We start from the raw sequence: 12,996 nt of genomic DNA, 5'->3' as shown, positions 1-12,996 counted from the left end.
TACAGCTTGTAAGTTAAATATGATTACAATACTGGACCACCCAGTGCTTTGGTTATTTTTAAATCAGCCCTTGCGAAATGTATTTTTAAGTGAGAAATTTAATTTGGGTGTCCTTCCTTTGCAGAAAGTCATTCCCTTCGCAACACGCCACCCTGGCAGCATTTGCAGCTGTGTACGTTTCGGTGAGTAATTAAGCCTCTTTGCAATAACGTGGACAAAAGGGTAAAGTCAGAATGTCATTTCATGTCTTGTTTAAAGCAGGAAGGTTGAGACTGCAGCTGCCAAGCGTCCCCCCGCAAAAGAAGCAGAAAAAAAGTTTTTCTCTGTCCCCCATTTATTGATTTAGGGAGGCCTGAAATAGAAAAATCAGAAATCAGGGCTGAAATTAGAGGGTAAGATTTTATGAAATTGGTTTTTTATTTCAGAATAAGTCAAGTACTTCTTAAAATGCCACTAATTCACATTAATGCAGATCAGATGCCTCTAACCTCCACATCAAATGAATGAAACTGAAAAGAGTTGAGACATTTGTGTTAATTTCTACAAACTTTCCATGATCTGAAGCCCATGGAGTTCAAAGCGAAAGCTCAGGACGAGAAGCTATGGACCTTAAGGAGACGCACATTACTAGCTCATTAAGGAAACAAGGAAGCAAACCTGGGAGATTTAACTAAATTGCTTTTTTAATGTTTTGTTTTGTTTTAAAGATGTACTTCAATTCCACGTTAACCGACTCCTCTAAACTTCTGAAACCACTCCTAGTATTCGCATTTATCATCTGTGGGATTATATGTGGACTGACTCGCATCACCCAGTACAAAAACCACCCAGTTGATGTTTACTGTGGCTTTTTAATTGGAGGCGGAATTGCCCTGTACTTGGTAAGTAGACTGGAAGCGTGCAGAGACGCCTGCGTTTGGGTAGCTAAATGCCCTACAAATAAGAAATATTTTGTTTCACTTTTATTTGTAGTAGATTCTGTTCTGCACGATACTGTAGAACGGAGGTTTTCAACCTTTTTGAGTCCATGGCTCCCTTCTTTTTTGCAGCTGTGGGGCATTGTGCTCTAAGCCTTAGAAGCCCAGTTATGTTACCCTTGCTAGTGTGGTGTAGTGGTTAAGGGCGGTGGACTCATAATCTAGTGAACCGAGTTCGCGTCTCTGCTCCTCTACATGCAGCTGCTGGGTGACCTTGGACTAGTCACACTTCTCTGAAGTCTCTCAGCCCCACTCACCTCACGGAGTGTTTGTTGTGGGGGAGGAAGGGAAAAAGAGATAGCTGCTTTGAGACTTCTTAGGGTAGGGGATATCAAATCCAAACTCCTCCTCCTCCTCCTCCTCCTCTTCTTCTTCTTCTTAGTTGAAACTAAGTTGAAACCAATCTAACCTCAGGACCTCCAAAGTGTTGTTATTTGTGGGCCTTAAGGTCCTCCACGGGGCATACCAGGAGAGGCAGTATGAAGGCACCAAGTTGGGGAAAGTCAGCCTAAAATCACCACCCAGCACGCATTGAGACAAGTGCCTGAACACTGAAACCATTAAAATGTATAAGGCCAGCTGTAGCAGCCTTATATCATTTATAAAGCCCATTTGGAGTACACGTATGATGAACTTGGCGTTCTTCGAACTTGAGACTTGTTTTTGTCCTTAGAGAGTGGAATGCATTTTCTTTTTAATGGACCACTGAATGTGTAAATAGAGTGAAGCTCAAGCTCCTGCTGAGGTTCTGCACAAATTGATTTGAAACTGATGAATTTGTCTCTCGCCAAGATATTGCATTACATGGCTATTAAGCAACAGAAAGGGCATAACCTTTGAGCAGAAAACTAATCAGGTTGAGGCCACGATCGGTAAATCAGGCTGGTGTGACTGTAAAATTGAGTGTGAGGGACAGGAGTTATCCCAAAGCTGAAAATGAATATGAAATAGCAGTATTTACATTAAGAAAAATAATCTGTTGAGAATTCTTTGAAATTTATGTTCAGCAACGTTGATAACTTGCCTCAGATTGATTTTTGTCCTAACTCATTTACTGGTGAATTATGATGAGAAATCATCACCTTATCACAAACCTAAATGGTAAATGATAGCATTTCTAGTATTATTGTTATTGCTTTTATTGCCATTCTTCTTCATTTTAAGCCACATTGTTTAGTAAATGATGCACTCAAAATGGTTTTTGATTTGGAGGTAAGCTCTGTTGAAACATCAATGGATGCTTCCAACAGTGGTCGAGATCCAAAGGACTGTTTGGCTTAACCCAAGGACCCAGCAAGGGCTTTGAAAGGCTGATGTTTCTTGCCCAGAAGCAGCCCATCTGGCAAGCAACTTTTGAAATTTAAATTATGGAATGTTTCAAAACAATTGGTGAAGCCTGTTGTTTGGAGCAGGGCAGGGAACAGAATCCCACTGGGCATGCCCAAGATATTAAAATATGTCAAGGCGACATTTCCAGAAATGTCCTGCAATTTGCTGGCCTGTCTGTGTTGGTCTCTCAAGACATATTAGAACCAAGACTTCATAAAGTGGATTCTCCTTCTAGCTTCTGCACACACAGCCACTGAATGTCAATAACGTCCAAATATTTATTTTTCATAATGGGATCCTGTGTTTTGTTTTCTTCTCCCAACGCCAGGGCCTGTACGCTGTGGGGAACTTCCTGCCGAGCGAAGACAATATGTTGAACCAGAACCCGCACAGAGAACCGTTAAGGTCTTTGACTGACCTGAGCCAAGATCCCAGTCGAATTTTACCAGGGAAAAACGGAAGCGGCAACGACGTCATCCCCCCTCACCATACTGAGAGTATGTTAAACAGGAACCACAGGGACACTGGCTCCCTGACCAACCTCAAAAGGGCAAATGCCGACGTAGAAATTATAACGCCGCGAAGTCCAATGGGGAAGGAGAACATGGTGACTTTCAGTAACACACTGCCGAGAGCCAACACGCCTGCGATGGAAGAGTCAGCTCGTCGGAACGCAACCATCCATGCATCTATGGATTCTGCCCGCTCCAAACAGCTTCTGTCCCAGTGGAAGAACAAGAATGAAAGCCGGAAGTTGTCCCTGCAGGTGATAGAGACGGATTCTGGGCAGTCACCACCTCGAGCAATTGAAATGAGGTCTAGCTCTGAGCCATCCAGGGTTGGCGTTAATGGCGATCACCATGGGCCTCCCAGTCAGTACCTGAAAATCCAGCCCGGCAGCATGCCAGGCTGCAATAGCGTTGGCCTTTCTGGTGGGCCAAGAGTTTCTATTCAGTCCCGGCCGGGTTCTTCACAGCTTGTCCACATCCCCGAAGAGACGCAGGAGAATGTGAACACGTCTCCCAAAACGAGCTCCGCCCGAGCTAAGTGGTTGAAAGCCGCCGAGAAGACTGTCGGGTGCAGAAGCAACAGCCAGCCAAGGATCATGCAGGTCATCGCCATGTCAAAGCAGCAAGGCGTCCTTCAGGGCAGCCCAAAGAGCTCTGACGGCAGCACAGTCACCTGCACAGGCTCCATCCGATACAAAACCTTGACGGATCACGAGCCGAGCAGCATCGTGCGAGTCGAAGCCCACCCCGAAAACAACAGGCCCATCATTCAGATGCCGTCGGAAGGCGAAGGAAGTGGCTCGTGGAAATGGAAAGCTCCCGAGAAAGGAAGCCTTCGCCAGACGTACGAGCTCAATGATCTCAACAGAGACTCGGAGAGCTGCGAATCTTTGAAAGACAGTTATGGATCCGGGGACAGAAAAAGAAGTAACATCGACAACAGCGAACACCACCATCACGGGATGACAACGATCAGGGTCACGCCAGTGGAAGGCAGCGAGATTGGCTCAGAGACCCTGTCTGTTTCCTCCAGCCGTGATTCTACGCTTCGAAGGAAAGGTAATATCATTTTGATTCCTGAAAGAGGAAGCAGCCCGGAGAATACCAGGAACATCTTCTACAAGGGAACATCCCCCACAAGAGCTTACAAAGAATGAGGCTCGGTGCTTCCGCCCAGCCATGCCACTGACAATCGACACCGTTTGGTACTAGCTTTGTGCTCTCTTTTTGAGCTGATGCCGAAATATTCTTGATGTGCCAAAATATCGACCATCAGCCTGGCCATTTTGGGATGTTGCTGATGTGTAGTGATTGTGCATGAATTTGTGGGTTTCATGTTGCAGTGGAGGAGGGGGGAAGCACAAATGCAAGAACCTATCAAACGGGATGTTTCCTAACAGGTTTTTCTTTTCCCCCAGACTCAAAATGTTGTTCCAATGGGAACAATGTCAACAAAAACAGCAATCTTAAATACAGACACCTTATTTCCTGAATGTGCCAACTTTTTGATTTATATATGTCTAAGGACAATGGGCAAAAGGTGTACTATCAGTGTTGTACTTCACCTTTGCGGGTTTTGCACCAAAATTTAATACAAGTCGGTGCTGATTCTAACTTTACTTTTACTTTTACTTTTTTAGTAAACTTCCATACCTGTTCATTGCTACAGACACATGACGTTTTGATGTGTAATTCCTTTCCAAGTGATATTGCTGAAAATATGATGCTGGCTGCATTCATTTAGAGTAGAAAAATATTGACAGCTTTGTTATAGTGGGTATTTCACATTAAAAGATTGCAAAGGTTTTGTGTAGTTCTTTGAAATGTTTACTGGAACAAAAAAAAAACAACAATGTGAATGATACTCCATGAAAATGGAAACATTTTCTATTCTGGTTAATTTTTCTGTTTCTTTCCAATTGTTTAGTTTCAGGTGCTACAAAGAGGTCACTTCTCAGTGAGCTAATCTGGGACTAGTTGAAATAGCATGGGATTTTTTAAAAACAAACAAACAGGGATCTCTTAGAGCACTGATTAACACTTCATTTTTAACAGTTTCTCGATTTGTCTCATTGCTTATCTTTCCTAATTTTTATTCATTATTGACTAGTGCTTCACTCTGATAATTGCTACTATGTTGTAAAGATGGGGGGGGAATTATAATTCAGGCTTCTGAATCAATTAGCTGGATTGGCCATAGGTATCGGGGCCTCCTAGACAAGATTTGGGCCTGTTTGTACCCTCCTCCAGAACCTGAGCCACATTCTCTGCCTTCAGAGATGACCTGAACTTATTTAAGAATGCCAAGCAATCCTAATGCACTTACCTTAACCTCCTTTTAGCTAGTGAAAACCGTCAAGGGGTTGACCTGAAACAGCATCAGTGAAATTACTGGGTGTTTAAGTTGCGAGGTCCTATCCCAGATGGGTTTTTGCCATCATAAAGACTCAAAGTAAGGCGACATTAAGCAGGTACAGTATTTTATCCTGTATCCCTGCACCACTGTGGCAGTTTAGCCTTCCTCTGAGTTATTTAAGATCCCATAAGGCAAACCTGATGAGGGTAGTGTCAGGGAACGAGACATCTGGTAATCTCTCTGGGCATAATACCATAGACAAAAGTCCCAGTCCAATGGATGGGCTAACCCTGTCATTTGTGGGATACTGCTGATGAAACACGTATTTGAGCTCACTCCAAGACGTTGTTCCCTCACTTGTCTGGCTTGGCACATAATGCCCATTAAGCTACTCCTAGAATGTTCATTTGGAATGTCGTTATTTTGAGATTTGGAATGGCCCGCAGCAGCCAAATTAATACACAAGTGCTGTATTGTAGCACAGATTAGATTCAGTGGATATTCTCATTAAACATACTTTTCAGTTAGGGATTTGAAAAGCCTTTCCTTGCTGTGAACTCATCCTGAGGAGATGAGAAGCTGCCGAGATTATTTTCTAAGGAGAAAATTGACTGGTTTGGAATTGGGATGACAATCGCAGCCTGCTTGGCTGATGATCAGGGATGATGGCAGTTGTAAACTGAAGTGTTGCCCTAAGTCATACAGAATGTAGCTAATGGAGATATCTAGGGATAGACAAACCACACTATTTTTTATCTGAGACATTTTTTCACTCCGTCCCTTCCATGTTTCTGCATTAGTTTGCTATTTCTTTTATAAAAATCTGACATGAAAATTCACATTTAAATGTGACTTTTAAAACCTATTTCTCTCAAAATATGATTTTTTAAAAGAAAAGATACAAATGTTAAAGCTTATTTTAAAACACATTTTTAAACTCATGGTATTTTGATACTTTCTGTTTTGCCAAGAACTGCATCAGAATATTCAAGAAGTGCAAAATCTGTAATGAAACAAAATTCCAATCTCCACATTAATCTGGAGACACGGAAAAGATCAATTCATACCAGAAACTCACAAAGATCAAAGTCTGTGAATGCCTCTTACAGTAGTCAGCTAGAAACGTTGAAAATCACAGGAGCATCTACCATTTGGAAAACCTGCAGACCTATCCAGAATCTAATGACCTCAAAATACTTGGGAGTTATACCCAACTAAGTCCTACTCAGAGTGGATTGTATGAAAATAATGGACCTAAATTAGTTGTGTCTATTATTTTCAGTGAGTCTATTCCAAGCAAAACTAGCACTGGATACAACCTTTGGATGCTAATGATTTTCCTCCTCCTTACTTTTTTATTTTGTTTAAAATATTTGTAGGCCGCCTTTCTGAGTAAAACCCACTCAGTGCTATAAAATAGCAGACAAAAATACAGTGGGTATAAAGATACAAAGTTAATCTAATTATGCAATCACATACATGTGTTCTTGGAAGTAGAAACCTCACTGGGTTCAGTGGGACTTACTCCCAGGTATCTGTGTATAGGATTGCAGCCGTTTCCCTTGCCAAAGAGCCCAGTGGTATTTCCCCCTCACCACAGCTGTGAAGTAAATTAGACGGAGATATCGATTTGCCCAAGACCACCCAGTTTCACAGCTGAGCTATGCATTCACACCTTGCCCCCATCGAAAGCTAGTCTCTGGGGTCTCTGGGGTCCTAAAACAGAGGTCATTCCCAGTTTTCCTACCTACCTGAGAGCCTTTCACACTTGCCCAGACAGTGACAGTACTGAGGTTTCACACCTGCAAAACGCGCTATCTTCAGATAACGGCTCAAAAACCCCATGTCGGTCCCACGCAACAGTATTTAGCAGGCAATGATTTGTGCAGAAACAAAAGGCCCATGTGCAGTGACTTCAGAGAGCAGGTTGGGTTTAGCATTTCTCATCTGGATTAGATTCAAAGGCACCATTAACCTTCATACCATTTTGCGACAGTGAGTGCGCCATGCTGAGAACTGGGGTGGATATCCAGTTGTATCTCCACATCCCATTTCAACAGACCCTGTGTCGGTTGCCACCCATGCAAATTCCCAATCCAGCTCAGGAACCAAGCATGCCGCCCTGGTCGCTGGATGCAGGCATCCGGCCAGCAGATTTTCATATCCAGCACTTTCTTGCACCCAAAGATCCCAACGTTTTGTGTAGAAAATCTGCGTACAGATCTACCTAGCTGGGTTGGGGGTGACTGTTTTCCATATACAGTATTTATAAGCATTTCTTAAAAGCTGTAAAACAACCCAAGCAGATCTGCTTGGTATTGACTTTTCCCTCCCACTTTTTTTTTTACAAAAAATATTGCAAACACTTGGCTTGATGAGGGATTGTAGTTTAGTTTAGATACACCAAGCAGGGAAGACCTTGAAACAAAGAGGTAGGACGCAATCACGGCTGACCTAGAAATATAGTGAGAGAACACAGAGTTGTTAATAACTTGATAACCTAAGAAGGGAATATGACAATTTAAGCAACTGCAATAAAACAAGGACTAAAAAATAGCCCTTCTGGGAAAGCAGCTTATTCTGTCAACAATAGGTGAGTGGAGTGAGCTTTAGTGGGAGCAATGGTTAGTCGTTTACTTTGTTTTAGTTAGTTTACCATAGATAAAGGCATCACAAGTTGCTTTTAAGTCTCTGAAATTCACTGCATCCTTTCAAGTGCAGTGTGCTATTTTTCCTACCTAAACTTTTCCTACTTAATAGCAGACAATTTTAAAAGCACTTGCAGAATCATTGTAATTGCATTCTTTACTTAAAATATTGAAAATACTCTTTTTTTACTCGGAAGTGCCAAAGGCTACTCTTTTTAATACTGGCTTCTCAGAAACATAATTACGTTAAAGAACAAAATAATAACAATAAGATATACATTGGAATTCTTGAATCCGGCATGTATATCATTTATGGAGCCTTTTATAAAATTAACCTTTGTTTACATTCCACTGATACCTTAATTTCAAACAAATCAGATAAATTGACAGGTGGCATCTTCTAGTCTTTTCTTACTCGCCAAAACGGGCACCAATTTCTTTGTTAGGCTGTGCTTTACTAAGAAAAACAAATAAATTGGGTAAAATACAAGATATGTTTTTAAACGAGAATTCTATATAAAGTATTGTGTTCTAATAAAATGTTATGCACTGTTTTAAAATGAAAACAAAAAAAAAACCTATTTGTAAATTGCTATAAATGTATTTTGTTAAATAATTACAGAATCAATGCTACTGTGTGAGTTTATTGTGCTAATATCATTAAAATAAATATGAAATTCCTCATTGAAGCAGAGGTATCTCGTCTGTGTCCCGCAAGAGTTACAATTGTCAATTTGTCCTCTGGTTGGTTCTGTGTAATAGCATATGCATGTGCATTTCTGAAGATTAAGGGTGTGACTCTAAGGTCTCTGAGAGGGCATCTCAAGGACTATAGAATGCTATGGACCATGCTATCTTTGGGTGGAGGAGGTGATCCACAGTGGAGGGCATATCCAGTGCCCTTGGCCAGCACTGGATAACTCTGCCTGCAGATCTGGGACAGAGGCCTCTGAGCTTCATTCCTTAGTCATCCCCCCAGAACAGGAAATTTAATTGCATAAAGATGTATTTGCAGGCATTAATCAACAAAGTGTATGCTACTCCCATTTGTTCAGGATTCAAGGCCAGCTGTAGACCAAGGCCCCAATGGTGAGAAGCCAGATTGTGCTATAATGGTTAAACAACAAAACTCTACAGAGCTATTCATGCACAATTCATGAGCTAAGAACATTTCAAAACATTAACAAAGATTCACATGCTGAAGAAGGTCAGGGGGGACAGCCCTGTTCATGTGTTGCAGTAAAAGGAACCAAGATCTCGTAGGTCTTTCAAGACTCACAAATTTATTATGGCACAAGCTTTGAAGGGACACAGTCTGCTTCATCAGTTTCCTGAGTTAAATCAGGTACACGGGCAAGTGGGAATTAATTTTTTTAAGCAATATGGAGAAATGAAGCCATGGCATCAAAAATATAAAGAAATAAAGTGATACAGAGGGGGGAAGGGGGAAGTGGGGGGGGGGAGAACAAAAATGTGTGTAAGAATATATATATATATATATATATATATATATATATATATATATATATATATATATATATATTTGCTTTCGTAGATTTTCACGGGTACAGGAATGCAGGTTTTGCACCAAAACCTGCATATATATATATATATATATATATATATATATATATACACACACACACACACACACAAATGCAATGCAGAATTGAAATTATTTCAATCAAATATTAATATTAATATTAATATTAAAGAGCAGTTTCCTAAGCCCCAATATTTTTCTGGGTACAAAAACAAATATAAACAGGAGAATTGCAGACTCTATAACGAGTGGTGCTTAAAGGTCTTCAACATAACACCTCTCTGTTCTTGGATATTTGTGAATAATTGCCATCAATTTAAAGCATTCCTTGGTTCGAATGCCATGTGTCGGATCTTGTATCTTGAGAAGGACCCTTTCCTAATGCTCTTTTGCTACGTGTTGTGCTTGGCAACACAAAATCTAAAATAGGCACAGAAAATACCAGGGGTTGTATCCAAAGTAGCACTGAGTAACACATCCCATCAGTGCAAGGATTTGCACTTGAGAAACAGGACTCTTCCCCCCTCCCTGTTTGCCCCCTGAATTTGTTTCTAGGGGCTCCCACAACCCTACAGAGATTTGGCAAAAGTGTGGGGCACAGAGGGGAGGGGGTAAAGCCCCATTGTGGCAGTGGAAATTCTTGTGTTAACAGGATGTGTTAGTTGGGTATCGCCCGCACATAGTTCAGAAATAAGTTTTGGGAGTCCATATTTGTGTCAGAAACTAGCATGATGGAACCTAATAATAATAATAATAATTGTTATTTATACCCCGCCCTCCCCAGCCAAGACTGGGCTCAGGGCGGCTAACACCAGGTATAAAACAATTGATTAAAATACAACTTAAAAACAAGATTAAAATACAACATTAAAATGCAGCCTCATTTCAGTAGAATCTCAAATCAAAAACTTTTTGGGGATGAAAACGTCAAACCTAGGCTGGAGTTATGCAAATGAGCAGGTTGCCTTGACTTCACGTTCTATGAAAGTGATATTATAAAGCTCTTACTAGTGTCACACTGCTGTCATTGAGATCTATACAGTGGTACCTCGGATTAAGAACTTAATTCGTTCTGGAGGTCCGTTCTTAACCTGAAACTGTTCTTAACCTGAGGTACCACTTTAGCTAATGGGGCCTCCTGCTGCCACCATGCCGCCACCACATGATTTCTGTTCTCATCCTGAAGCAAAGTTCTTAACCTGAGGTACTATTTCTGGGTTAGCGGAGTCTGTAACCTGAAGCGTCTGTAACCCGAGGCCCCACTGTACTCACCGAAATGTTTAAATGTACTCATTTATAATATTTCTCCTAAATCACACTGGATAAATAAGTAGCTATGCTATGGCTCAGCTTTCCATGGGAGAATCTTCCTTATACCATCCCTGATGTACCCAGGAGGTGTTGTGCAATTTTGTTGTGCTTTAAAAAGGAGGTTCCTATTGCTAGCTGTCACCTCTCTCATGACCTGGGAAAATGGATTTCAATTCACCGCTTCTGCTGGGCTGCCGTGAGGTATTCATTTCATTCAACAAGGGGGAAAGAAGCTCCATTTTTAAAAATAAAACTCAGTATTAAATTAGTAAAAACTTAAAACACGTTGAGAACAGAATTAAAACCAGTACCTCTTCAACAGTTCTGTAAGAATTGCTAGCAAATCTTTTTATAGCTTGGAATACAAAGGGTGCAACTGATTCAGTTAGATGAGATTGTATATCCATGATCAGGCAAGCTGTGGACCGCACCATCTGTAAAATTAAAAAATGACTGACCTCTCACAGGACTTTCCAAAACATAGAATGAACATTTCGTATTAAATAAAAAACAAAGAGCCCTTAACAATGTTGACTGCAGAGGAACCCAGAAGATTAAAGGATAAAATGACAGAATTTGATATTCTCAAAGTTTTAGCATTAGTTTGTTTGTTTATCTGGGAGAAAGCCTCACCAAATTCAGCAGTACTGAGTTCACAGCAGGCATGGATAGAATTGCTGTTATAGGTTGCATCCATGCTACACAGTTAAAGAGCTGTTATATCACGTCTTGGCTTCCCTCAAAGAGTCCTGGGAACTATAGTCTGTTAAACGTGTTGAGAGTTGTTAAAAGGTAAAGGTAAAGGGACCCTTGACCATTAGGTCCAGTCGTGACCGACTCTGGGGTTGTGGCACTCATCTCGCTTTATTGGCTGAGGGAGCCAGCATACAGCTTCCGGGTCATGTGGCCAGCATGACTAAGCTGCTTCTGGCGAACCAGAGCAGCACACAGAAACGCCGTTACCTTCCCGCCAGAGCGGTACCTATTTATCTACTTGCACTTTGACGTGCTTTCAAACTGCTAGGTGGGCAGGAGCTGGGACCGAACAATAGGAGCTCACCCCGTCGTGGGGATTCGAACCACCGACCTTCTGATCAGCAAGTCCTAGGCTCTGTGGTTTAACCCACAGCGCCACCCGCGTCCCGCGTTGTTAGGAGGCCTCTATTCCCCTCACAGAGCTATAATTTCCAGACTGGTTTAATAATCAATTCCTCTTCCCAGAGAACTCTGGGAACTGCAGCTCTGTGAGCGGACTGAGGTCTCCCTAACAGCTCTCAGCGCCCTTAGCAAACTACAGGTTCCCAGGATTTGGTGTAGCCATGTCAGTTAAAGTGGTATAATAGTGCTTTAAATGTACAGTGTGTCATCAGATATGGCCCAGGTATACCTCATCCTGAAGCAAAGTTCTTAATCCGAGGTATTATTTCTGGGTTAGCGGAGTCTGTAACCTGAAGCATATGTAACCTGAAGCGTATGTAACCCGAGGTACCACCTTACTAAATTCCCCATGTTATAAGGCCAAAGCACATATTCGGGATTTCTGAACAGGTCAGGCAAAACTAATGTCTGTTAAATTATTTTAAGTAACCACTCTTGCTTAAAAGCTCAAGTGCCCTGGTGGATTTGTTTTAAGACCTACCTAGTCTAGCATTCTTTGTCAGTATTCCAGCAATTAGCAAGCTCTGGGTGGTCCACATGAAATTACTTTTGAACCACCTTTAAGCAATTCATTGATAAAAATTTGCAATGAGGGTCCAGATAAGAAAATGTTTATTGAGTTCCTCTTATACCGAATGGTGGCCAAGCCGGATTGCAAGGGCTCTTTCTGTTGGCCCTGATTAGCAGCGCTGGAGAGCAGAAAATTGTGAGCCAGCAAAAAGGATACAATTACAATACTGTTGCAGATTTTCAGACTGGCTGCCAAAGGGATCAGGCACCTGTTGCTACAGTGATGAGGCAAGAGGCCCGTTGCCATAGAAACATACCAGCATCACAGGAGCCTGATGTGCACACGGCAAGCATTGCCATCTTTGTATATCAACATGGCTCAGCTTCTTTTGATAGCTTTATTGACGGCACATCGGCATTCAGAATCGCAAAGTGGTGATTATGGTATGGTTCGCTTGAAATGAATTAGTCCCCACAGTTTCATGGACCGGAACAAAAAACCAAATTCTGAAGCTCAATTCTAAAAAAGAGAGAGAGAGCAAAATTTGCAGACCTCCTCCTAGTTCCACAGTATGGTTTTCTCGTTCTACCCACCACCCACCCCACTTCGACCACCAATGCAGAAGGGATGTGGGGCCGTGATGGGATTTCTACA

The 12,996-nt window shown here is 41.7% G+C and overlaps 1 protein-coding gene across 1 annotated transcript in view; it reads left to right on the top strand.

The window, feature by feature from the left end:
- Window positions 1-8,193, top strand: part of PLPPR4 (phospholipid phosphatase related 4) — a 42,979-nt gene extending 34,786 nt beyond the window's left edge. Inside the window, exons 5-7 of the mRNA XM_081914158.1 lie at window positions 125-182; window positions 708-881; window positions 2,635-8,193. Coding sequence (XP_081770284.1) covers window positions 125-182; window positions 708-881; window positions 2,635-3,972 — 1,570 coding nt within the window. The 3' untranslated portion in view covers window positions 3,973-8,193. The remainder of the gene's footprint in view (window positions 1-124; window positions 183-707; window positions 882-2,634) is intronic.
- The last annotated feature ends 4,803 nt before the right edge of the window (window positions 8,194-12,996 follow it).

The sequence above is a fragment of the Podarcis melisellensis genome, assembly GCF_964234715.1.
Source record: "Podarcis melisellensis genome assembly, chromosome: 6".
Lineage (NCBI taxonomy): Eukaryota > Metazoa > Chordata > Lepidosauria > Squamata > Lacertidae > Podarcis > Podarcis melisellensis.
Note: the sequence above shows the minus strand (reverse complement) of the source record. Positions and strands in the feature narration are given on the sequence as shown.